General features: G+C 44.5%; 1 protein-coding gene across 8 annotated transcripts in view; it reads left to right on the top strand.

Annotated features, from left to right (window-relative positions):
* Positions 1-24,468, top strand: part of LOC139576586 (autism susceptibility gene 2 protein-like) — a 381,761-nt gene that overhangs the window by 86,305 nt on the left and 270,988 nt on the right. For all 8 annotated transcript variants that reach the window (XM_071402841.1, XM_071402844.1, XM_071402842.1 and 5 more), the window contains exon 2: positions 11,646-11,885. In XM_071402841.1, coding sequence (XP_071258942.1) covers positions 11,646-11,885 — 240 coding nt within the window. The remainder of the gene's footprint in view (positions 1-11,645; positions 11,886-24,468) is intronic.

Raw genomic sequence — 24,468 nt, 5'->3', positions numbered from 1 at the left:
TTAAAAGTTCATTTGTGGATTTTCCATTCCTTCTTGATGTGTTTGAGCCAGTCGGTTGTGTTGTGACAAAGTAGGTGTGGTATACAGAAGATAGCCCTATTTGGTAAAAGACCAAGTCCATATTATGGCAAGAACAGCTCAAATAAGCAAAGAGAAACGGCAGTCCATCATTCATTTTAGAAATGAAGGTCAGTCAATCTGGAAAATTTCAAGAACTTTGACAATTTCTTCAAGTGTAGTTGCAAAAATCTTTAAGGGCTATGATGAAACTGGCTCTCATGAGGAGCGCCACAGGAAAGGAAGACCCAGAGTTACCTCTGCTGCAGAGGATAAGTTCATTAGAGTTAACTGCATCTCAGATTGCAGCCCAAATAAATGCTTCACAGAGTTCAAGGAACAGACACATCTCAGCATCAAGTGTTCCCGAGGAGACTGTGTGAATCAGGCCTTCATGATCGAATTGCTGCAAAGAAACCACTACTAAAGGATACCAATAAGAAGAAGAGACTTGCTTGGGCCAAGAAACACGAGCAATGGACATTAGACCGGTGGAAATCTGTCCTTTGATCTGATGAGTAAAAATTTGCGATTTTTAGTTCCAACCGCCATGTCTTTGTGAGACACAGAGTAGGCGAATGGATGATCTCTGCATGTGTGGTTCCCACATTGAAGCATGGAGGAGGAGGTGTGATGGTGTGGGGGTGCTTTGCTGGTGACACTGTCTGTGATTTATTTAGAATTCAAGGCACACTTAACCAGCATGGCTACCACAGCATTCTGCAGCAACACGCCATACCATCTGGTTTGCGCTTAGTGGGAGTATCATTTGTTTTTCAACAGGACAATGATCCAAAAAACACGGCTATTTGGGCTATTTGACCAAGAAGGAGAGTGATGGAGTGCGGCATCAGATGACCTGGCCTCCACAATCACCCTACCTCAACCCAATTGAGATGGTTTGGGATGAGTTGGACCACAGAGTGAAGGAAAAGCAGCTAACAGGTGCTCAGCATATGTGGGAACTCCTTCAAGACTGTTGGAATAGCATTCCAGGTGAAGTTGGTTGAGAGAATGCCAAGAGTGTGCAAAGCTGTCATCAAGACAAAAGGTGTCTAATTTGAAGAATCTAAAATCTATTTTGATTTGTTTAATAACTTCAACTTTAATTTCATGTTTTATTTTATTTTGTATTTAACTAGGCAAGTCAGTTCAGAACAAATGGTTATTTACAATGATGGCCTACAGGTTTGTAGAATGTAAGAAAATTGTAAAAATAAAGAAAAACCCTTGAATGAGTTGGTGTGTCCACATTTTTGACTGGTACTGTACAGTGCAGCCAGCCAGTCAGCAAGCCAGTCAACTAGTCAGCCAGTTCTCTGTCTTCCTTTCTGTCATTCACTCCCTCCTCCTCTTTCATTCAATGATGTTGCACATGCAGCCCCTGCTAGGCCTCTCTGGTTTCCTGGGAACTTGTCAGAGCAGATCCATTAAAGAGATTTAGAATGGGGTTTATTGTTGTTTGCACCACCCCATTGTCACCATGTCCCCCATACTTCTCCCCTCGTTCTTCTCCACGGGACCCAGCCAGGCCATATGGTGTCAGTCTGTCCAGGACCCTATCCAGCACTCACACCTCTCTAAATAAAAACAGACAGACACAGAGAGAAAGGAGAGCGAGAAAGGATTGGAGAAGACTGGAGAGCAGAGTGCTAATTCGCTTGGGTTTACAGATAACTACCTGTTATCTGGATAAGAGAGAGAGAGAGAGAGAGAGAGAGAGAGCGAGAGAGAGAGAGAGAGAGAGAGAGAGAGAGAGAGAGAGAGAGAGAGAGAGAGAGAGAGAGAGAGAGAGAGAGAGAGAGAGAGAGAGAGAGAGAGAGAGAGAGAGCACTAGAATGACTACTTAACTTCATGTGGAGTAGGGATTAGTCTAGGGAGGAAGTACATGAAAAGGAAAATGGCATGATATTTGTTAACAACAGAGAACATATCTGGTTTATTTGATCCTTTTGTTGGGCCAATTATGACATTGATCACTGTTGAAGTGTGTGTTTTTGTCTGCGGTCTGTTATGTTCAAAGACTGATTAGCTGTGTGTCTCAATGCAGTCAGTGCTTTTCAGAAAGTGATATAGCCAGTGTGCCAGAGTAAAGTAAAGGGTATACTTCCACTTAATTAAAGGTGTATGTTTGTGTGTGTGTGTGCACGCACGCCAGTGTGCGTGCCTTTATGCTCGGCTGTGTGCATGGCTGTGTCTGTGCTTGTGTGTGGACTGACAGCAGCATTTGATCAGGGGGTAGTGCCTGCACAATGTTGTACTATAAATGCAGCAAGGCGGCGCTCAGCTAAGTCAATGCAATCTAAATCACACCACCAGGCCCAGTAATTTACCGGCTGCTAATGTGTGCAGAAACAGTCCACCATTTATGCATAATGCCACGGCCTGAACGGCCGTGAAGAGAGCTAAATATTTTTGTGGGAAGCGGGTGGCAGAAGCAGCTGCAGGTGCTGGTAATTTACACCATAAAGAGAGCGAGATGACGGCTGCCTGTCAAAGGGAGGATGAGGACCACGCAGGATGACATGTTTAATGGAGGTGAGGCAGCTGGCGGAATAGACGCCTCTACACCTCACCCTGCTGGCAGATCAAGCAGTACGCTCAAAAAATGTTTTTTAGACATTTGTGTGTGTGTGTGTGACAGGAGTGTTTGAGTCTTTCTGTAGTTTTAGATTGTGTGTTTTTTTTATGGAGTGGCAGGAGTTTCACGTTGTGTACTCTTTCTGACAGGCCCCAATGGTGGTCTGGGAGCCCGGTTCCATTCATGTAGTGAGAAGATGCTCAGCTGTAATGGGGAGAAATTACCCGACCGTATGAATGTGGCACAGGAAGTTGGTGCTATCATTGAGTTGTGACAGCAAAACCATTGGGACCAAGCAGAAGTAGTCCCTAGTTTACTCTCAGGGGATTGACTGACTGCCTACACACCCACACACACCCACACACACACACACACACACACACACACACACACACACACACACACACACACACACACACACACACACGCACACGCACACGCACACACCCACCCACCCTAAGAACTTTGATCAGGGCTGTGATGTTGTTATAGTGGACATTGTAACAGAGACATGGATTTACTTCAGTAAACCACCAGAGCATTGATCATGTATTCAAGCTGTCACAAACTCTCTCCCAATGGGATGAATTAAAACACAATTATTACGTCTAACAACAGATTACTGAAACACAAACAGCAGAAACAGGCAACATCATTCTACAAAACCATTCAAATGCCATTAGAAACGACCGCAGGATAACTGTTATCTAAGTAGTGTGGTTCTGTAAGCACACCGCGGCTGGCATAGTGTATCTAATTGTTTAAAGATGCCCCTGTAACCTCTCTGTAGCCTCTAATGTAAGAAGTGATCCCCAGCTGGGCTCTTTGTGTCTCCTAAATAATTACTGAGGATGGAAAGAGAAGTGCCGGCGAAATGTGATGATGTGCATTAGCCACCACCACCAGAAGGCCCCCTCTCTCTCGCTCTCTCTTCGCTCTCTTTCTATCTGCCATTCTCTCTCTCTCTCTCTCTCTCTCTCTCTCTCGCTTGCTCTGCCTTTCCCTCTTCCCCGCTGTCCTGTTCCCTCTGCCTTTCTCTCTATCTCTTCCTCTCGCTCTTGTTCCCTCTGCCTTGCTCTCTCTCTCTCACTTTCTCCCTCTCTATCTCCTTCTCTCTATCTATCTCTGCTGCTCGCCGCTCCTCCCCTCTTTCGCCGTGTGGTTTTTGTATCCCCGGTGAAAAGCACCGCAGGAAATGACCAGACCAGGGGATGCTGCTGACTCGCTGTATTACCCTCCCTATAGGGCCTGTCTACAGTGTACTTCCACATCGCCTGCTCCATATTCAGATGCAGGCCGTACCATACTTTCCCCCTGCCTGGGATGACTGTGTGGGTTTTATACAAGCCTTTCCCCCCACCCTCCCCTCCCTTCTAGTGCAATTTGGCAACAAAGCTCGCCGTTGCCCCGGCAACGTGTTGGGGTCAGGCCCGTCTAGTGGTCTCTCCTGTTACTATGTCTGCCTGTAAAGACTAGCGGATCCCTGTTCCCGTCCAGACCCAGTCCCCCTCTCTCTCTCTCTCTCTCTCTCTCTCTCTCTCTCTCTCTCTCTCTCTCTCTCTCTCTCTCTCTCTCTCTCTCTCTCTCTCTCTCTCTCTCTCTCTCTCTCTCTCTCTCTCTCTCTCTCTCTCTCTCTCTGTCTATCCCGTACTATCCTCTCTCTCTGTCCCTCCCTGTCTGGCTCGGGGTGTGTACATGTGACAAAACATTATCCTGGTAAACTGCTGCGGTTGAGTGTTTGTTCTCTGTGCAGCCCTGTGGCACGCTCAAGCACTCCTGCAGAATCTGCTCCACATGCTCCTCATTTCCAGGCGTTCCCAGCTAAAGCTTTCCAGATGGTGTCATAATTTCTTGCTGTTTTGGTTTTTGGTCTATGTGTGTGTGTCTGTGTGTGTGTCTGTGTGTCTGTGTGTGTGTCTGTGTGTGTGTGTGTCTGTGCGTGCGTGCGTGTGTGTTTATGCTCCGCAGGTTGAAAGCTGGTTTAGTCTTGCATGCGAAAATATTATTTAGGCCTTCACGGAGGTTACAGTGCAACCAGCTATATAAGGGATGGGCAACTTTGATGGGGTTGGGGGTCACAATTATGAGGGGCTGCTGTGGGTCTGTGTATTCACATCCATACCCACCCACACATGCAGTCAGCGTGAAATGTTGTATAATATAAATAAACTTTAGGTACACCCATATAATACTGGGTCGGACTCCCCCCCCCCCCTGCCTCCAGAACATCCTGAATTATTTGGGGCATTCTACAAGTTGCCAGAAACATTTCACAGGGATGTTTCTCCATGCTGACGTGATGGCGTCATGCAGTTGCTGGACAGCGGTACATTCATGCTGCGAACAGCCCCTTCCTTCTCATCCCAAAGATGCTCTATTGTTTGAGGTCTGGGGACTGCACGGGCCACTCAAGTAAACTGAACTTGCTGTCATGTTCCAGGTAATGTTTTCCACTCTTCAATTGTCCAGTGTTGGTGATCGCGTGCCCACTGGAGCCGCTTCTTATTGTTTTTAGCTGATAGGAGTGGAACCCGGGGTGGTCGTCTGATGCAATAGCCCATCTGTGACAAGGATCGACGAGTTGTACGTTCGGAGATGACGTTCTGCACCCCACTCTTGTACTGCGCCGTTATTTGTCTGTTTGTGGCCCGCCTGTTATTTTGCACGATTCTTGCCATTCTCCTTCGACATCTCTCATCAAAGAGCCATTTTCACCCCCACAGGACTGCCGCTGACTGGATGTAAAAAAAAAAAATATATAATTACACCATTCTCGGTAAACCCTAGACACTGTCATGCGTGAAAAGCCAAGGATGGCGGCCGTTTCTGAGGTACTGGATTCGGTGTGCCTGGCACCGACGACATACACGCTCAAAGTTGCTTACGTCACTCGTTTTGCCCATTCTAACGTTCAATTGAAAATGCCACGCCCACGGAACTCACTGTCTGTATAGATCGTTTTATTTGACAATTTCAAAATGTACAAACATAAACATAGTAGTCCTGGGCTACACAGTAGACCTAGCCTACTAGACAAACTTGGGTTACACATGCAACACAACAAAACAAAGGACAGGACGACATTGTCATAGCCCTAGGTCCTAGAGCAGGACTCCCTCAGTAGATCAGCGATCTCAGGCTCCAAAATTGAGCTAGATAATGTTTAATGATGGTGATGAGGATGTAGTTGATGCCAGATGAAAGTGATACATTTGGGTTGCCGACTCTAATGTTATCCTCGGCCTCTCGATCTGTAGCCTGTGATGCCAGATAATGGTGATGGAGCTGGTTGGCTGGCTGGCCCAGATGTCATTCTCAGCTCAGCCTCTCTGTAGCCTGGAATTTGTACTCCTCCACAACCAACGTGTAGCTGCTGCTACAGTGCAAATAAAGCCCACCACACATCTGTCCAAAGCAGTAGTCATTCTCACTACAAGCTCAGTCTCTGCCATTTTCATAATACAGTCCGGTCTCATTGATCAAAAACCAGACGGTGCTGAGATGCATCTTTTAAATGCAAATATTTACATTAGTCAGCTAACTAGCTAGCTAGCTTGCCAAACCAGAAGTCAACATTCCATCAGTCAAGCACAAAAACACTTGTAAAACATGTAAAACAAATTACATATACAGTACCAGTCAAAAGTTGGGGCGACAGGTAGCCTAGTGGTTAGAGCGTTGGGCCAGTAACCGAAAGTTTGCTGGAATGAATCCCCGTGCTGACAAATTAAAAATCTGTCATTCTGCCCCGGTAGGCCATCATTTTTATTATTTTTATTTTGTTCTTAACTAGCTTGCCTGGTTAAATAAATAAAATTATAAATAAATAGTTTGTACACACCTACTCCTTCCAGGGTTTTTCTTTATTTTTACTATTTAGAATAATAGTGAAGACATCAAAACTATGAAATCATGTCGTAACCAAAAAAGTGTTAAACAAAGTAGCCACCCTTTGCCATGATGAAAGCTTTGCACACAACACATTAAAACAATGTATGTAAAATAATATGTAAAACAAATTGGCAACCACTCATCATAGGAGCATGTAGGAGCTATCCATTTTCGTGAACATGGTGGTGTAATAAACTGTCCGGTGAGTGTATATATGTATATAAATGTATATATACAGTGGGGAGAACAAGTATTTGATACACTGACAATTTTGCAGGTTTTCCTACTTACAAAGCATGTAGAGGTCTGTAATTTTTATCATAGGTACACTTCAACTGTGAGAGACGGAATCTAAAACAAAAATCCAGAAAATCACATTGTATGATTTTTAAGTAATTAATTTGCATTTTATTGCATGACATAAGTATTTGATACATCAGAAAAGCAGAACTGAATATTTGGTACAGAAACCTTAGTTTGCAATTACAGAGATCATACGTTTCCTGTAGTTCTTGACCAGGTTTGCACACACTGCAGCAGGGATTTTGGCCCACTCCTCCATACAGACCTTCTCCAGATCCTTCAGGTTTCGGGGCTGTCGCTGGGCAATACGGACTTTCGGCTCCCTCCAAAGATTTTCTATTGGGTTCAGGTCTGGAGACTGGCTAGGCCACTCCAGGACCTTGAGATGCTTCTTACGGAGCCACTCCTTAGTTGCCCTGGCTGTGTGTTTTGGGTCGTTGTCATGCTGGAAGACCCAGCCACGACCCATCTTCAATGCTCTTACTGAGGGAAGGAGGTTGCTGGTCAAGATCTCGCGATACATGGCCCCATCCATCCTCCCCTCAATACGGTGCAGTCGTCCTGTCCCCTTTGCAGAAAAGCATCCCCAAAGAATGATGTTTCCACCTCCATGCTTCACGGTTGGGATGGTGTTCTTGGGGTTGTACTCATCCTTCTATTCCTCCAAACACGGCGAGTGGAGTTTAGAGCAAAAAGCTCTATTTTTGTCTCATCAGACCACATGACCTTCTCCCATTCCTCCTCTGGATCATCCAGATGGTCATTGGCAAACTTCAGACGGGCCTGGACATGCGCTGGCTTGAGCAGGGGGACCTTGCGTGCGCTGCAGGATTTTAATCCATGACGGCGTAGTGTGTTACTAATGGTTTTCTTTGAGACTGTGGTCCCAGCTCTCTTCAGGTCATTGACCAGGTCCTGCCGTGTAGTTCTGGGCTGATCCCTCACATTCCTCATGATCATTGATGCCCCACGAGGTGAGATCTTGCATGGAGCCCCAGACCGAGGGTGATTGACCGTCATCTTGAACTTCTTCCATTTTCTAATAATTGTGCCAACAGTTGTTGCCTTCTCACCAAGCTGCTTGGCTATTGTCCTGTAGCCCATCCCAGCCTTGTACAGGTCTACAATTTATCCCTGATGTCCTTACACAGCTCTCTGGTCTTGGCCATTGTGGAGAGGTTGGAGTCTGTTTGATTGAGTGTGTGGACAGGTGTCTTTTATACAGGTAACGAGTTCAAACAGTTGCAGTTAATACAGGTAATGAGTGGAGAACAGGAGGGCTTCTTAAAGAAAAACTAACAGGTCTGTGAGAGCCGGAATTCTTACTGGTTGGTAGGTGATCAAATACTTATGTCATGCAATAAAATGCAAATTAATTACTTAAAAATCATACAATGTGATTTTCTGGATTTTTGTTTTAGATTCCGTCTCTCACAGTTGAAGTGTACCTATGATAAAAATGACAGACCTCTACATGCTTTGTAAGTAGGAAAACCTGCAAAATCGGCAGTGTATCAAATACTTGTTCTCCCCACTGTATATACAGTTGAAGTCAGAAGTTTACATACACCTTAGCCAAATACATTTAAACTCAGTTTTTCACAATTCCTGACACTTAATCCTCTTAAAAATTCCCTGTCTTTGGTCAGTTAGGATCACCACTTTATTTTAAGAATGTGTAATGTCAGAATAATAGTAGAGAGAATGATTTATTTCAGCTTTTATTTCTTTCATCACATTCCCAGTGGGTCAGAAGTTTACATACACTCAATTAGTATTTGGTAGCATTGCCTTTAAATTGTTTAACTTGGGTCAAACATTTCGGGTAGCCTTCCACAAGCTTCCCACAATAAGTTGGGTGAATTTTGGTCCATTCCTCCTGACAGAGCTGGTGTGACTGAGTCAGGTTTGTAGGCCTCCTTGCTCGCACACGCTTTTTCAGTTCTGCCCACAGATTTTCTATGGGATTGAGGTCAGGGCTTTGTGATGGCCTCTCCAATACCTTGACTTTGTTGTCCTTAAGCCATTTTGCACAACTTTGGAAGTATGCTTGGTTGGGGTCATTGTCCATTTGGAAGACCCATTTGCGACCAAGCTTTAACTTCCTGACGGATGTCTTGAGATGTTGCTTCAATATAATCACATAATTTTCCTACCTCATGATGCCATCTATATTGTGAAGTGCAGCAGTCCCTCCTGCAGCAAAGCACCCCCACAACATGATGCTGCCACCCCCGTCTTTCACGGTTGGGATGGTGTTCTTCGGCTTGCAAGCCTCCCCCTTTTTCCTCCAAACATAACGATGGTCATTATGGCCAAACAATTCTATATTTGTTTCATCAGACCAGAGGACATTTCTCCAAAAAGTATGATCTTTGTCCCCATGTGCAGTTGCAAACCGTAGTCTGGCTTTTTTATGGCGGTTTTGGAGCAGTGGCTTCTTCCTTGCTGAGCGGCCTTTCAGGCTTTGTCGATATAGGACTTGTTTTACTGTGGATATAGATACTTTTGTACCTGTTTCCTCCAGCGTCTTCACAATGTCCTTTGCTGTTGTTCTGGGATTGATTTGCACCAAAGTACATTCATCTCTAGGAGACAGAACGCGTCTCCTTCCTGAGCGGTATGACGGCAGTGTGGTCCCATGGTGTTTAAACTTGCGTACTATTGTTTGTACAGATGAACGTGGTACCTTTAGGCGCTTGGAAAATGCTCCGAAGGATGAACCAGACTTGTGGAGGTCTACAATATTTTTTCTGAGGTCTTGGCTGATTTCTTTAGATTTTCCCATGATGTCAAGCAAAGAGGCACTGAGTTTGAAGGTAGGCCTTGAAATACATCCACATGTACACCCCCAATTGACTCAAATGATGTCAATTAGCCTATCAGAAGCTTCTAAAGCCATGACATAATTTTCTAGAATTTTCCAAGCTGTTTAAAGGCACAGTCACGTTAGCGTATGTAAACTTCTGACCCACTGGAATTGTGATACAGTGAATTATAAGTGAAATAATCTGTCTGTTAACAATTGTTGGAAAAATTACTTGTGTCATGCACAAAGTAGATGTCTTAAACGACTTGCCAAAACTATAGTTTGTTAACAAGAAATTTGTGGAGTGGTTGAAAAATGAGTTTTAATGACTCAACTGTATATATATTTTGGGGGGAAATCAATCCGCTGGCCTACAAAAGGGGTGCCGCGTCCGCCAGTTGCCCATCTCTGAGTGATGTGTGAACGTTAGAATATTAATGTGTTGTGTGTGTTCCTCCTGCCATGAAACACACACACACACACACACACACTCCCACATGGACCACCAGACACAATATCAGTGAGTGTAACTCTAATTGATCCCACAGCTCAAACACCTAGCGTGTTAACTAGACATGCTTCTATTAATAATAACCCAGGAGGTGGGGTCTGCCATGCAAATTGAATAACTTTGAACTGCCAATCTCCTCTTTGAGATGATGAATATTGATGGGTGGCATGTGAAGGTTCAGAGCCCCTAAAGAGGGAAAACACCTGGTAGCACTTTTCATGTCCTTTATTGTCAGTTTGTCTCGCTTTTTCCCGGTAAATCACTTCAAAGATGGCTCTCACAGTAATGAATTGCGTGACAAGTAGCCCAGTTTGGCTTTCTCTCTGGCCTCATGAGAAATTAATGTGATACCTTAGTGGGGTTGAAGAGGACTGTCCTGTTCGGCCGAGCGCAGGGCTGGATGTCAGTAATATTAAAGCCTCCTCTCAAAGTCGTGTCAGCTCAGTCCACGACTTCTTTCTTTTTGTCATCCTTTTAAAGCACCAATATGTAGCTCGGGGGGAGAAGAGAGACCAGACGAGACTCTCACCTCAGAGATTTTACGTCAATTCTTTGGGTTTGTGTTCGATGTGCCTAACTAACACACAGGGCCTGGAGGAAAGCTTTGCTCACGCACCTTTGTAAATGTATCAGTGCTGTTGTGTTAGCGCTAATGTGATAGCCATCTGCTGCCCCCCCCCAAACCAATTATTTGATTATTCAGATGGAGCTGCTCCCTCTCCACAGTAATCCACACGGTAGGGGTGACTGTAATGTAGCCTAGCCTAGCAGAGCCATGTAGCAGAGAACAGATGTCGCAATCTAAACTAACAGCCCCGTGCAGGGCACTGTGTGCGGCTTCAAGCAGCAGTGTGTCAGTGTCACCACCTCCCGCCAGTCGGACTCTCCTTTGTTGTTATTTCAGACTTTGTTTGTTTACCAATAGCTATGTCACGATGTAACTGAAGCCATATCAATCTCCTGGCTGCAACGTTATCTCCGGGTTATTTGCAAGTCACCCTCGCGGGAGAGGTTTCTCACCCTCAATGCTCTTCCTTGGTTTAATCAATAATTATGGGTATACACTACCCAGCCCTAACCAGGGATGACTCAACTGCTAGACATCAAGATGAGGTAGCCTGGCCATGATGTAACAGTAGCTAACTGTAACTGTCTGTCAACCTAGCAAGGGGCCATTTTTACCAGACTGTACTGTTTTTTCAAGAAAAGGTTCCTATCATTATAAGCTTATCAAAGACAGAGCCATAATATGATTAGGGACTTGAGGGAGGTATTGTGCTTCTGCTGACTGGATAAAACATGTCTTGACAGTCTACGACTGACTGTGTTGCTATACATAGTCTTTCTTTCTGCTTTGAATAATCCGACACAGCAAAGGTGCAGCTGTGCACTTGACGGTTCGCTAACATCAACCCCCGCATCCTATTTGTCCGTACATGAATATCCTGCTAATATGCTCTCGTTTCTCTCTTTCTTTTCTTCTCCTCTTCTAGAAGAAGACTGGGGCCCTGAAGTCTCAGGAGCGGAAGGAGAAAGAGAAGGAGAAGGAGAGGTGGAGAGAGGAGAAGCAGCAGGAGACGGTGGCGAAGAGACAGAAGGAGGAGGAGGAGGAGAACGTCATGCCCACGTCTCTGGACCCCCTGGAGAACGGCTTCATCAACCACGCCCAGAGAGAGCAGGAGAGGATGAACGACAGACTGCTGAAGAAAACCTACTCCAAGAAGAACAAACAGGTCGGTTTGATTTAACTTTTAGTTATCGAGAAAGTGCCATTGAGGTCAGAAGACCTCTTTTAGGGAGACCTGAGTGCTGTGTGGTGTTCTGTTGGAATGTAAATGAAGCCACATCAGCTGGAGACTACGTTACGTCAAGTTATGGAGGATAGACATAATTAAGGCTGAAGGCTATTTTCCATTGTGGTCCTGTTGCTGGTGTTGTTTCTCGTTCTGTATGTTCCCTGATTCACTCACTGTGTTGGAAGTTCCTTCACGCTCACACTGACTGAGGCCAGTACTGGTGGCCAGGGGCAGCCTGTACTGCTAGGCCATTTGAGTCAGAGTCTGACACAGGGAGAAGATTAGGCAGGAAGCCATTAAAGCAAATAATGAGGCTGTATAGTGAGAGCCTTCCTCATCTGACCCGAATACCTCCTTGATAAGATTTGTTAATAAGGAAGTTAATAGTGTTGTATGGTGTACAAAAACGTAGGTACTTTTTCGATACTATAACATGAAAATTGCAGTGGTGGAAAAAGTACTTAATTGTCATACTTGAGTAGAAGTAAACGTACCTTAATAGAAAAGGATAGCCAGGGGCACACTACAACACGCAGACATCATTCACAAACGAAGCGTTTGTGTTTAGTGAGTCCGCCAGATCAGAGGCAGTAGGGATGACCAGGGATGTTCTCTTGATAAGCGTGTGAATTAGACCATTTTCCTGTCCTGCTAAGCATTCAAAATGTAACGAGTACTTGTGGGTGTCAGGGAAAATGTACGGAGTAAAAAGTACATTATTTTATTTAGGAACGTAGTGAAGTATAAGTAAAAGTTGTCAAAAATATAAATAGTAAAGTACAGATACCCCCAAAAGCTACCTAAGTAGTAAAGTATTTTTACTTAAGTACTTTACACCACTGGAAAATTGGTTCGGTACTACAACTTGTTACTTTTGGTTCTTGTATCAAATGTGTCTCACGTCGTACACTGACTGAGAGGATCAAGTCTGTCTAGTGATTTGTTGACTGGGCCAGTACTTTCTCAGCACATGTGGCGTTCCAGTTGAACATTTAGCCTACATGCTCTGTCGCAGTCTCCCATAGAAACTGCTGGTTCTGCGTCGCAGTCAGCACCACATTGTTGAGATTACACATGGAAAACTCATGCTATATTTGAGCAATATGATTGGTCGTTCATTCAAGGGAGTTGATGCATTCACCTGGCACACACGAGCTGTTCAGACTAGCAAAAATAAGCACTCATCAATCCACTCGCTGAGTTTATTTATTTTAGAGAAAGTGATTTACAAGAGTAAACTTTCAATAGTGAACATAGTAGCAAACTAGCGATAGGCTACTGTTGATAGTATACAAAAAGACAGCTCTATAAAAAGCAGTCTAGCACTTATCTTGACTACTGTAGCCAGAGCAAAAGTCTCTCTTAAAGGGGCAGCGTCTTATTTCAACATGGATGTAATTTGACCCAATATTATGGCCAGAATGAGCACATTTACCCTGATATATATATATATATATATATATATATATATATATATATATATATGTATGTATGTGTGTGTGTGTATGTATATATTGAATTGTAAAGTTATGTTGTATGCTCTGAGTCTCATATGGTTTTCCAGAAGGATTTTAGATTTTTACAGTGAGTCAGCCTACCATTACATCTGAGCTTGAACTTAACACAAAGTACAACAACAACTAAAAAGATGCCCAACGGTTATTCTGTGTTTGGCTAATATGCGTTTCGGTATTGAGTATCATGATAAGAAATCTGGCATCGGTATTGAAATCACAATTCTGGTATCGTGACATCACTAGAAGTTAACATGCTCTACACATATATCTAGACTATGGCATGGACTGGAGAACCCTTGTGTAGACTGTAGAGAATGCAGTGGCAGAATCTCTCTCTCTCTTCTCCTCCTCTCCCTTTCCTCCAGCCGTGTTATCAGAGTCTCCTAAAACAGCCCCAAAGCATCTCTGGATTCCAATGCATATAAAACACAGCATTCCAGATGGGAATGGGGTTTGATGAGAGCCTTTGTGTTTTATCTCCTACTGAAAATGTCCTTGGCACCATTGTAAACTGAGGCTATTATAGCCCATGTGGCTGTTTATCATCCTCGCTTCTCCCCACTGGCAACTTAGTTTGTTTCCTCCTCGATAACACACACACACACACACACACACAACTTTCATACCATGGTAATTGTAGTGGGGAAGGAAGCCTCAACAAAGCAGCCATCTGGATATAAAAGATGGTGTTTATGTACGTGTGTGTAGGTTTCCGTATAGCTGCTTTGATATCACAGAGACGAGAGAGAGAGAGTCATTATAAAAGCCTCCAAAGCCCCTCTAATCATGCTGCTTATTGAGGGAACTTGAATAGAGAGCTAGCTGCTTGATGTTGGAGGGTAAAATACAGCTAACAGATTTTTCCCAGTAACACCCTGGGGTCAGAGGAGGATGAGTCTGTGTCGTAAATGCCACCCTATTCCCTTTATAGTGCGTCTGGTCAAAAGTAGTTCACTATAAAGGGAATAGGGGGCTTTTTGAGATGTGTCCTAAGAGCAAGGCTCTAACTATCATGTCTGTATGTAAGAGATTCACTGGGTTTGATGTCAGTGTTTGGCCCATGTGAATTTGGACTTAGTGTGCCTTTTACTGCCCCCTCACTGAACCAGCCTATATATTAGAAGGGCTGCACTTAGCGGAGACTTTTTACTCAACTGCACCAATTACCCTAGGACCTCGTGTCCTTCCTCCTCTCTACTCCTGGTTTGCCTGACTAGCTCTCACGTCAGTCAGCGAAGAGATGTCCCCGGTGTGCTCTTATCCTCTTCCTGATCTTCCGTGGCTGGCAACTGGAGCAGAAGCAGCTTCTCTGCTCTCAGGCACGTATGGCAAGCATGTCAAAAGCGATTTATTCGGATTCTGTTCTGTTCACAGTTCCCGGCCTCCTCTTTTGCGTTACCTCAGTAAAAATGTACCATGGCAAGACAATATCTGTTATATGATGAATTGTGACAACTTAGGGCGTTGTGATCTTCAATGACCTCAACACTGGTTATGAAAACACATGATAATGCTGACTGTAGTGAAACAACAGCCCTGCCCGCTGCCCAGCCCTTACACACACACACACACTATATATACATCATACTCTCCTCTCCCAGCCTGCTGCGTGGCCTAGCATCCTATTAGTGATTAGATTAGATTAGTGTTTTTATTTTATTTGGATTCCTATTTAGTCACATGCACAGATGTAGTTGCGGTGTACTGTGAAATACTTCAGCTCCGAGCTCCAACAGTGCAGGTGTGAATGAAACAATAATAAAACATATTTTTTAATAATATATACATACTGTAAAAATGATCAATATAAATGTCCATTGGGATGTGGGCGGGGTAATTGTCCATTGGGGGGGGGCGGGGAATAAAATGTCCATAGAGGGAGCAGTACGGGGGGAGGGTAGGATGGTGACAGGGGGAGTAGACAGCTGACTAGAGGTGGCTATTCAGCAGCCTGATGGTCTGGGGCTAGAAAATATTGGCCAGTCTGTTAGTTTTAGCCATGATGCTCCTGTACTGCCCGCGTCTGACTGATGGAAGCAGGGGGAACAGGCCGTGGCTCGGGTGGCTGAGGTCCCTGAGCAGTATGCGTCCAGTGCTGCAGTGTGCACCCAGTATGCTCTCGATGGTGCTCCTGTAGAACACCGTAGTGTTGTTCCCTGGTGTGGTAAACATGATCTCCCTAACGTCATATGGTAATATCTAAACTAACCTTGGCCTTTTAGCTCCACTATAAGCCCTTTGGACATCAGTGCTGACCCAGAGTCATAGCATCAGTCTATGAACCTGCGGATGTATCCTGTATACCCTGTCTGTTTGTCTGTGGGAGGAGTGCAGGATTAGGTCCACACTGCATAGCCTATCTAGGTATGTTTTTAAGCACTAAACTGGGATCAGATTAGCCAGGGCTAACTGTTCACTGGGGCATAGTTCACTGTTGTGTTCACTCTCACGCTGCTGCTGCTGCGTAGTGGGATAGCGGTGGCGGCTGGAGGCTGTAAAGCCTGATAGGCGGGAAAACAGTACAGGCTGTTCGGTTGTAAAGTAATGCAGCAGATAAAGACCAAGACCCAGGTTATCTGCTCTGTTGAATATCCTGTCTCCAACCTGATATTCTCCTCCCCTGTTCTCCTCCAGTTTCTGTCCCTCTTCCTCCTCCTCCTCGTCCTCCAGCTCCCGCTCCTACTCCTGCTTCTCCTCCCCTCCTCCTCCAGCTTCTGTCCCTCTTCCTCCTCCTCCTTTTACACATCCACAGCAGCAGGGCACACAATCTCTCGCCAAATGACCCCCATCACCACCACACCACTTAAATAGCATATCACCCCTCAGTGCAGAGCACTCCGACACCAGTCTCTGGGTCTGTAATGTAGCCAATCAAATCAAATCGTATTAGTCACATGCGCCGAATACAACAGGTGTAGACCTTACAGTGAAATGCTTACTTACGAGCCACTAACCAACAATGCAGTTTCAAAAAATACGGATAAGAGTAAGAGATAAAAGTAACAATTAATTAAAGAGCAGCAGTAAAATAAATAGCGAGACTATACAGTATACAGGGGGGTACCGATACAGAGTCAATGTGCGAGGGCACCGGTTAGTTGAGGTAGTATGTACATGTAGGTAGAGTTATTAAAGTGACTATGCATAGATGACAACAGAGAGTAGCAGTAGTGTAAAGAGGGGGAGAGGGGGGGCAATGCAAATAGTCAGGGTAGCCATTTGACTAGATATTCAGGAGTCTTATGGCTTGGGGGTAGAAGCTGTTTAGAAGCCTCTTGGACCTAGACTTGGCGCTCCGGTACTGCTTGCCGTGCGGTAGCAGAGAGAACTGTCTATGACTAGGGTGGTGGAGTCTTTGACAGTTTTTAGGGCTTGGCCCCAGTGATGTACTGGGCCGTTTGCACTACCCTCTGCAGTGCCTTGCAGTCGGAGGCTGAGCAGTTGCCATACCAGGCAGTGATGCAACCAGTCAGGATGCTCTCGATGGTGCAGCTGTAGAACCTTTTGAGCATCTGAGGACCCATACCAAAACTTTTCAGTCTCCTGAGGGGGAATAGGTTTTGTCGTGCCCTCTTCACGACTGTCTTGGCGTGCTTGGACCATGTTAGTTTGTTGGTGATGTGGACACCAAGGAACTTGAAGCTCTCAACCTGCTCCACTGCAGCCCCATTGATGAGACTGGGGGCGTGCTCGGTCCTCTTTTTCCTGTAGTCCACGATCATCTCCTTTGTCTTGACCACATTGAGGGAGAGGTTTTTGTCCTGGCAACCCACGGCCAGGTCTCTGACCTCCTCCCTATAGACTGTCTCGTCGTTGTCGGTGATCAGGCCTACCACTGGTGTGTCATCGGCAAATTTAATGATGGTGTTGGAGTCTGTGTTGAGGATCAGTGTGGCGGATGTTTTGTTACCTACCCTTACTACCTGGGGACGGCCTGTCTGGAAGTCCAGTATCCAGTTGCAGAGGGAGGTGTTTAGTTCCAGGGTCCTTAGCTTATTGATGAGCTTTGAGGGCACTATAGTGTTGAACGTTGAGCTGTAGTCAATGAACAGCATTCTCACATAGGTGTTCCTTTTGTCCAGGTGGGAAAAGGCAGTGTGGAGTGCAATAGAGATTGCATCATCTGTGGATCTGTTGGGGTAGTATGCAAATTGGAGTGGGTCTAGGGTTTCTGGGATGATGGTGTTGATGTGAGCCATGACCATCCTTTCAAAGCACTTCATGGCTACAGACGTGAGTGCTACGTGTCGGTAGTAATTTAGGCAGGTTAGCTTAGTTTTCTGGGGCACAGGCGCTATGGTGGTCTGCTTAAAACATGTTGGTATTACAGACTCTTACAGGGAGAGGTTGAAAATGTCAGTGAAGACACTTGCCAGTTGGTCAGCGCATGCTCGCAGTACATGTCCTGATAATCTGTCTGGCCCTGCGGCCTTCTGAATGATGACCTGCTTAAAGGTCGTACTCACACCGGCTGCGGAGAGCGTGATCACACAGTCGTTCCCTTTGAAAAGGCAAAGGCGTTCCCTTTGTAGTCTGTAATGGTTCGCAAGCCCTGCCACATCCGACGAGCGTCAGAGCCGGTGTAGTACGATTCGATTTTAGTCCTGTATTGATACTTTGCCTGTTTGATGGTTCGTTGGAGGGCATAGCAGGATTTCTTATAAGCTTCCGAGTCCTGCTCCTTGAAAGCGGCAGCTCTAGCCTTTAGCTCAGCGCGGATGCTGCCTGTAATCCATGGCTTCTGGTTGGAGTATGTACATACGGTCACTCTGGGGACGACATCATCGATGCACTTATTGATGAAGCCCATGTCTGATGTGGTGTACTCCTCAATGCCATCGGAGGAATCCCGGAACATATTCCAGTCTGTATTAGCAAAACAGTCCTGTAGCTTAGCATCTGCTTCATCTGACCACTTTTTTATTGATCTAGTCACTGGTGCTTCCTGCTTTAATTTTGTTTGTAAGCAGGAATCAGGAGGATAGAATTATGGTCAGATTTGCCAAATGGAGGGCGAGGGAGAGCTTTGTATGCGTCTCTGTGTGTGGAGTATAGGTGGTCCAGAGTTCTTTTTCCTCTGGTTGCACATGTAACATGCTGATAGAAATCTGGTAAAACAGATTTAAATTTCCCTGCATTTAAAGTCCCCAGCTACTAGGAGCGCCGTTTCTGAGTGAGAGTTTTCTTGTTTGCTTATGGCGGAATACAGCTCATTCAATGCTGTCTTAGTGCCAGCCTCTGACTGTGGTGGTATGTAAACAGTTACAAAGAATACAGATGAAAACTCTCTCGGTTGGTAGTGTGGTCGACAGCTTATCATGAGGAACTCAACCTCAAGCGAGCAGTAGCTCGAGATTTCCTTAGATATCGTGCACAAGCTGTTATTTACAAAAATACATAGTCCGCCGCCCATTGTCTTACCAGACGCCGCTGTTCTATCCTGCCGGTACATCGTGTAACCAGCCAGCTGTATGTTGATATTGTCGTCGTTCAGCCACGACTCCATGAAGCATAAGATGTTACAGTTTTTAATGTCCCGTTGGTAGTTTAATCTTCCGCGTAACTCGTTGATTTTATTCTCCAATGATTGCACGTTTGCTAGCAGAATGGAAGGAAGTGGTGGTTTATTCGATCGCCTAAGAATTCTCAGAAGGCAGTCCGCCCTTCGGCCTCTCTTTCTCCGCCTCCTATTCATGCAGATCACGTGTATCGGGGCCTGTTCCAGAGGACAGGCCATCCTTCGCATCAGGCTCGTCAGAGTCGTGAAAGGAAAAATAGGATTCTTCTAGTCCGTGGTGAGTAATCGCAGTGCTGATGTCCAGAAGTTATTTTCGGTCATAAGAGACGGTAGCGGCAACATTATGAAAAAAATAAGTAAAAAAATAAGTTACAAACAACGCAAATAAATGAACAAAAAATAACTATCGGCTGTGGGCATGTAAAACATAAAACGTGTTATGCCATTGGTTGATGGCTGTAAGGGGTGCTGTGATAAGAGGGACTTGACCCCTGTGATTCAGGTTAACAATTGGACTCAAACGGGGTATTGTTAACAGAGTTGGGAATGAAAGGATGCATGGCGCTGGAGCCAGGGTCATGTTCAGTACTGTAGGTCCAAAACTCCATGATCGAAACTTCCCTTTTTTGTACATCTGATTAAATCACCATGAGGGACTAACCAGAGCTCCTTTTTTCTTTGATATGTTCTTCTGTCTTGCACCTGATAAGTTGGATGTGCATATTTTATATATTTTTCTCTTAGTAAAAAAACTATCTGAACAAGAAACACTTTCGTTTTCGTTTTTCATGCTAAACGTTTTGTGACGGTATGCCCTAATGAACACAGTCCAGCTGAGGTATCTGTACTGAACTCTGTAGGGTAATCTAGACTCACTGAGGAGAGATAAAGAGACAGACAGAGACAGCGATGTGCAGAGTAGTGGGAGTGCTAATAGAAGTTGACGGACCAATTAGTGGGCTGCTGGTAACACAAACACATATGCATGATGAATATGCTGCTGGGGCTAATTGTCTTTTGCTCCTGCATCAAAGAGAAGAAGAGAGGAGATGCGTGTTTGGCTGGCAGTGGCACTCGGCACTGTCTCCCTACCTGTTTCTGTGGTGTTGTATGAGTAGGAGGAGAATAGCAACTGTTAACTCAGGATAAAAAAACAAGAAGGATATAGTAACGGCATTGTGTTATATTATCTAATATTCTGTATTTATGTTACACAAGACTGGGCAGATCATTTCCTCAGAGGAAGTCAATGAAGTATTACAGTCTATTATTGTCTAAACTGAACCTAGCAAACACGGAGTCATATGAGGAACAGGATAGACTTTGTAGACATTTTCTCACTGAAATGTCCATCTAAAATCTCGATTTAGCTATGACTTGACTGGTGTAAATTCATTGCCTCAGAGTGTGTCCAGAGTAAATCTAAATGGTCTATTTTCTGCTCTGAAAAGCTTTCCAACCACACTCCAGAGTTGGTCTAAGGACTCCAGACTCCTCGGTGGGCTCTAGTGTGGCTCACCTTGTTTGCTTTTGGACGGCAGCCTCCTGCCCACAGTGCCAGGGACGTCTGGGGAGCAGTGTTCAAATTGCAAATGGTGCTGCGCTGAGTGGAGCGGCACTTATAAGTCTAGCCCCAACCCCATTCCCAGCACTAACACTAGCCCTAGCCCCATTAGTGTTAAAATTATAAATGATGCTGCACTGAGTAGGAGGTTCTGATAACTCCTGCCATAGTCCCAGTCCCTGCACCAAACCTACTCCAAACCTATACACAAGCCCCCAGACTTATACCCTAACCCCTAACCACAGGGCCCTAACCACAGGGCCCTAACCACAGGGCCCTAACCACAGGGCCCTAACCACAGGGACCTAAACCCAGGGCCCTAAACCCAGGGTTATAACCCCAGGGCCCTAAACTCAGACCTACTGTACTCCAGTACTGCTGGTCCTCTCAGGACTCGCCTTCCTCTACCAGCTCCATTATTCCACAGGTCCCCTGGGCCAACACATCAATCTCTCAGCACTGCATGGTGCTCGGCGAAAAAAAGAGTGAGTGAAAAAAAACATCCTAAATCAAATCACTCACACACACACAGCTCTGACAACCTCTGGCCTGGCGCGCTTAGTCAGGTGAATATTGCATGGGGGGGGTAAGTCATGATTAATGCTGGGGCATGTTAGGCATTTGGCCAGGGCATAGCGGGCACAGTGCAGGGCCCATACACACAGACACACGTCCCACCACTTCTCTAGTAGTCCACCCTTATTGAGCTGTTTTCCTGCTGCAGCCGAGGTAGAGGCTGTTGGGAACCCAGCAGTAGCACTCAGGGACAATTAAGGCAGGGAACATTGAATTAGCAAGGTTGAAGAGACATGGCCTTCGTGTAAGGTCTGGTGCAGTAATGGTATGGGTTAGTGGTAGACCGGCCTGGAGAAGCATAAACGTGCTGTATATACCGGCTCTAATGTTTGGCTGACGTTGCTTTTACGTTTTGATTGATCTATAGCGGTGGCAGACAGGAGTAATGTTCGTTAGTGGGATGATGAATGTGATTATGCAGTAATTTGGGTTTCAGGCATTTTTGTAGAACTGTGATAATAACACATACGTTGACTGGTTTGTAATGGTATACTTTTTAAATATAAGTATAATAGGGAATAGAGTAGAGCTCTGCGATATATTGACTGAATTATCACGATAATGATAAATAGAACGCTATGTTTATACCATTTAATGTGCACTTTTACGTATTTATATTACCATTAAAACTGCTACTACTTTGAATGTTGTAGCTATCAATTGTCACTTTAGCAATTGGGCATAGTAGCAGAGTTATTTCATTTCAAACGTCACATTGCTGTAGTATAGGCTACTTATGGTAATTATTGATATCAATAAAATGTCCTCGATTTATAGTTACAGTGTATCATTTCTGCCTTGGTGAGAGATATGCGTTACTTTTTGTCAGTGGTGTAAGAATATTTCGAAGATAAATACACAACGCAGAGGACGAGAGGTCAAAAGAGTAGTAACGATCAATGGAAATAGGTTTTTTTCTATAATATCAATGGGTCAGAGACATGGGAGGAATTTCAGTCCGGGACTCATAGCTACATGGCAAGTTCTCATTGGTCCAAATTGTTTATACATTGAACCTGAAATAGGATACCTTAGGATACCAGTTTTTTTGCAAGGAATTCTAATTGGTCAACCACAGGCTAGGGCTGGGTTATAAAACTACATCCTGTCCCTTTGTTCTGTGGAGAGAATCACTGAGGAGAATCACTGAGGACAGGGGAGCATGAACATCTACCATCTACCTCCCCGCATGATTTGTTCTCTTTGAATCAACCTATTTTCCTCTCCCTGATTTGCTTTGGGGTCTGTGTTGTCGAAGAATAACATCAACTGCTAACAGTGCGGAGGGAGCGGGGGAAGGGACTCTGGGCCGGCTGAAAGCGGAACCCATTATGTTAAGATCTCTTTTGTTGACTTATTTATTTTCTTTAGCCACAGACCCCCTAGCATAAATAATTAGAACTCATGGCTCAATCTGGGCCATAGAGATTGGTGGAGATCAACATATGATATAATTGTATGCAGATTACATTTTCCGTTATTTATCTGAACCAGAACATTCTCTGTCAGTTGTTTTACTACTGTTGGACACATATGGTGCTGTATTTCAGAGAACTGAAGTAGTGCCTATTTCTAATTATTACTTTTCAAGCTTAGAAAGTCAATGGAAATGGAAATGGACAAAGACACATATGAAATATCTGGGTGTACTGATACCATGCAATCTGGAGGAGGAGGCAAATATAATCAATTACTTTCCTTTAATAAATAGAGATCTCTCCCTATTTCTATGCTATGTAGGGTCAATTTAATCAAAATAAATATATTACCAAGGTTGATATATTACCAACTTTTTAAATAAAATAAGTGGCCTGCTCTCCAACTTGATTTGGAATGGAAAGACCTCGCGTCAAATTGACACCCTATGAAGCTGGAGGTCTTGGGGACTACCTCATATGAAGATGTATTACTGGTCTGCACAGCTCCGTTCACTTAAACAACGGACAGCAGACTGTCCTTGTGCATGGAGGACTATCAAAGACATAAATGTAACACCTTATGATCTCAAATATATTCATTGCTTCCAGTCCAAGGCACTGAAGAAGGCAATCCATTGATTCTCAATTCTATTTGTATTTGGGATGTACATGGGATGTACAAAATGTACATACATTCATGAGGTGGAAAGAATCAATATCACCAGGCACCCCTATTTGGAATAGCCCCACCTTACCTCCAGATTTAATGATATCACCTTTAAGTCCTGGTTCCAAAGTGGCGTCATGACTTTTGAGCATGTGTACTATGATCGCGCTCTACAGTCATCCAATCAATTCTAAGAAAGATTTGGCCTTCAAGTTTTTACAACTCAAAAATCTCCTTCAATCGCTTCAACAGAATCTGGATGAACCTAAGGCATATAGCATAGACAAAATACAGAAAGAACCTGCTATGCCAAAGAAGTTAATTGCCAAGTTATAGCAAGGGTTGGTTGAAACTCTAGAAGGAAACAATGGGAAAGGGAAAGGGGGATACCTAGTCAGTTTGTACAACTGAATCCATTCAACTGAAATGTGTCTTCCGCATTTAACCCAACCCGGAAGCAGATCTAAAGGAAGAAATTGATGAGAACCATTGGTCACAGATATGTGAAAATGTTCATACCTGCTCCTACAACCTAAGACAAACTACTGCAATCTAAGATAATTCATAGGACTTGCACACAGAAATGTCTCCTCTCTGTTGGCGATACAAAAAGAACAAAGGAACCATATTATGTACTGCATGCTGTGGTTCTGTGACAAACTAACACCATTTTGGGATCAGGTATGTGCTATCATTTCATTGTGTCTAGGAATTTATATCCATCCATCTCCACAATTATGTCTGTTGGGAAATGTAAATATTGGTGGTCAATATCAGAGAAAAGATTTGTATGCTAGGTCTGATTGCTGCAAAAACAAATGTATAACCATCAATTGGAAAGCCTTGTTTTCTCCCTCAATAACACATTGGAATACTGAACTATCTAGCTACATCCCATTGGATTCTATATATATTCTATAACGACGAGACAGCCTATAGGGAGGAGGTCAGACACCTGGCCAGGGCGTGCCAGAATAACAACCTATCCCTCAACGTAACCAAGACTAAGGAGATGATTGTGGACTACAGGAAAAGGAGCACCGAACACGTCCCCATTCTCATCGACGGGGCTGTAGTGGAGCAGGTTGAGAGCTTCAAGTTCCTTGGTGTCCACATGAACAACAAACTAGATTGGTCCAAACACACCAAGACAGTCGTGAAGAGGGCACGACAAAGCCTATTCCTCCTCAGGAAACTAAAAAGATTTGGCATGGGTCCTGAGATCCTCAAAAGGTTCTACAGCTGCAATATCGAGAGCAT

This window comes from Salvelinus alpinus, chromosome 5 (genome assembly GCF_045679555.1).
Source record: "Salvelinus alpinus chromosome 5, SLU_Salpinus.1, whole genome shotgun sequence".
Classification (NCBI taxonomy): Eukaryota; Metazoa; Chordata; class Actinopteri; order Salmoniformes; family Salmonidae; genus Salvelinus; species Salvelinus alpinus.
Note: the sequence above shows the minus strand (reverse complement) of the source record. Positions and strands in the feature narration are given on the sequence as shown.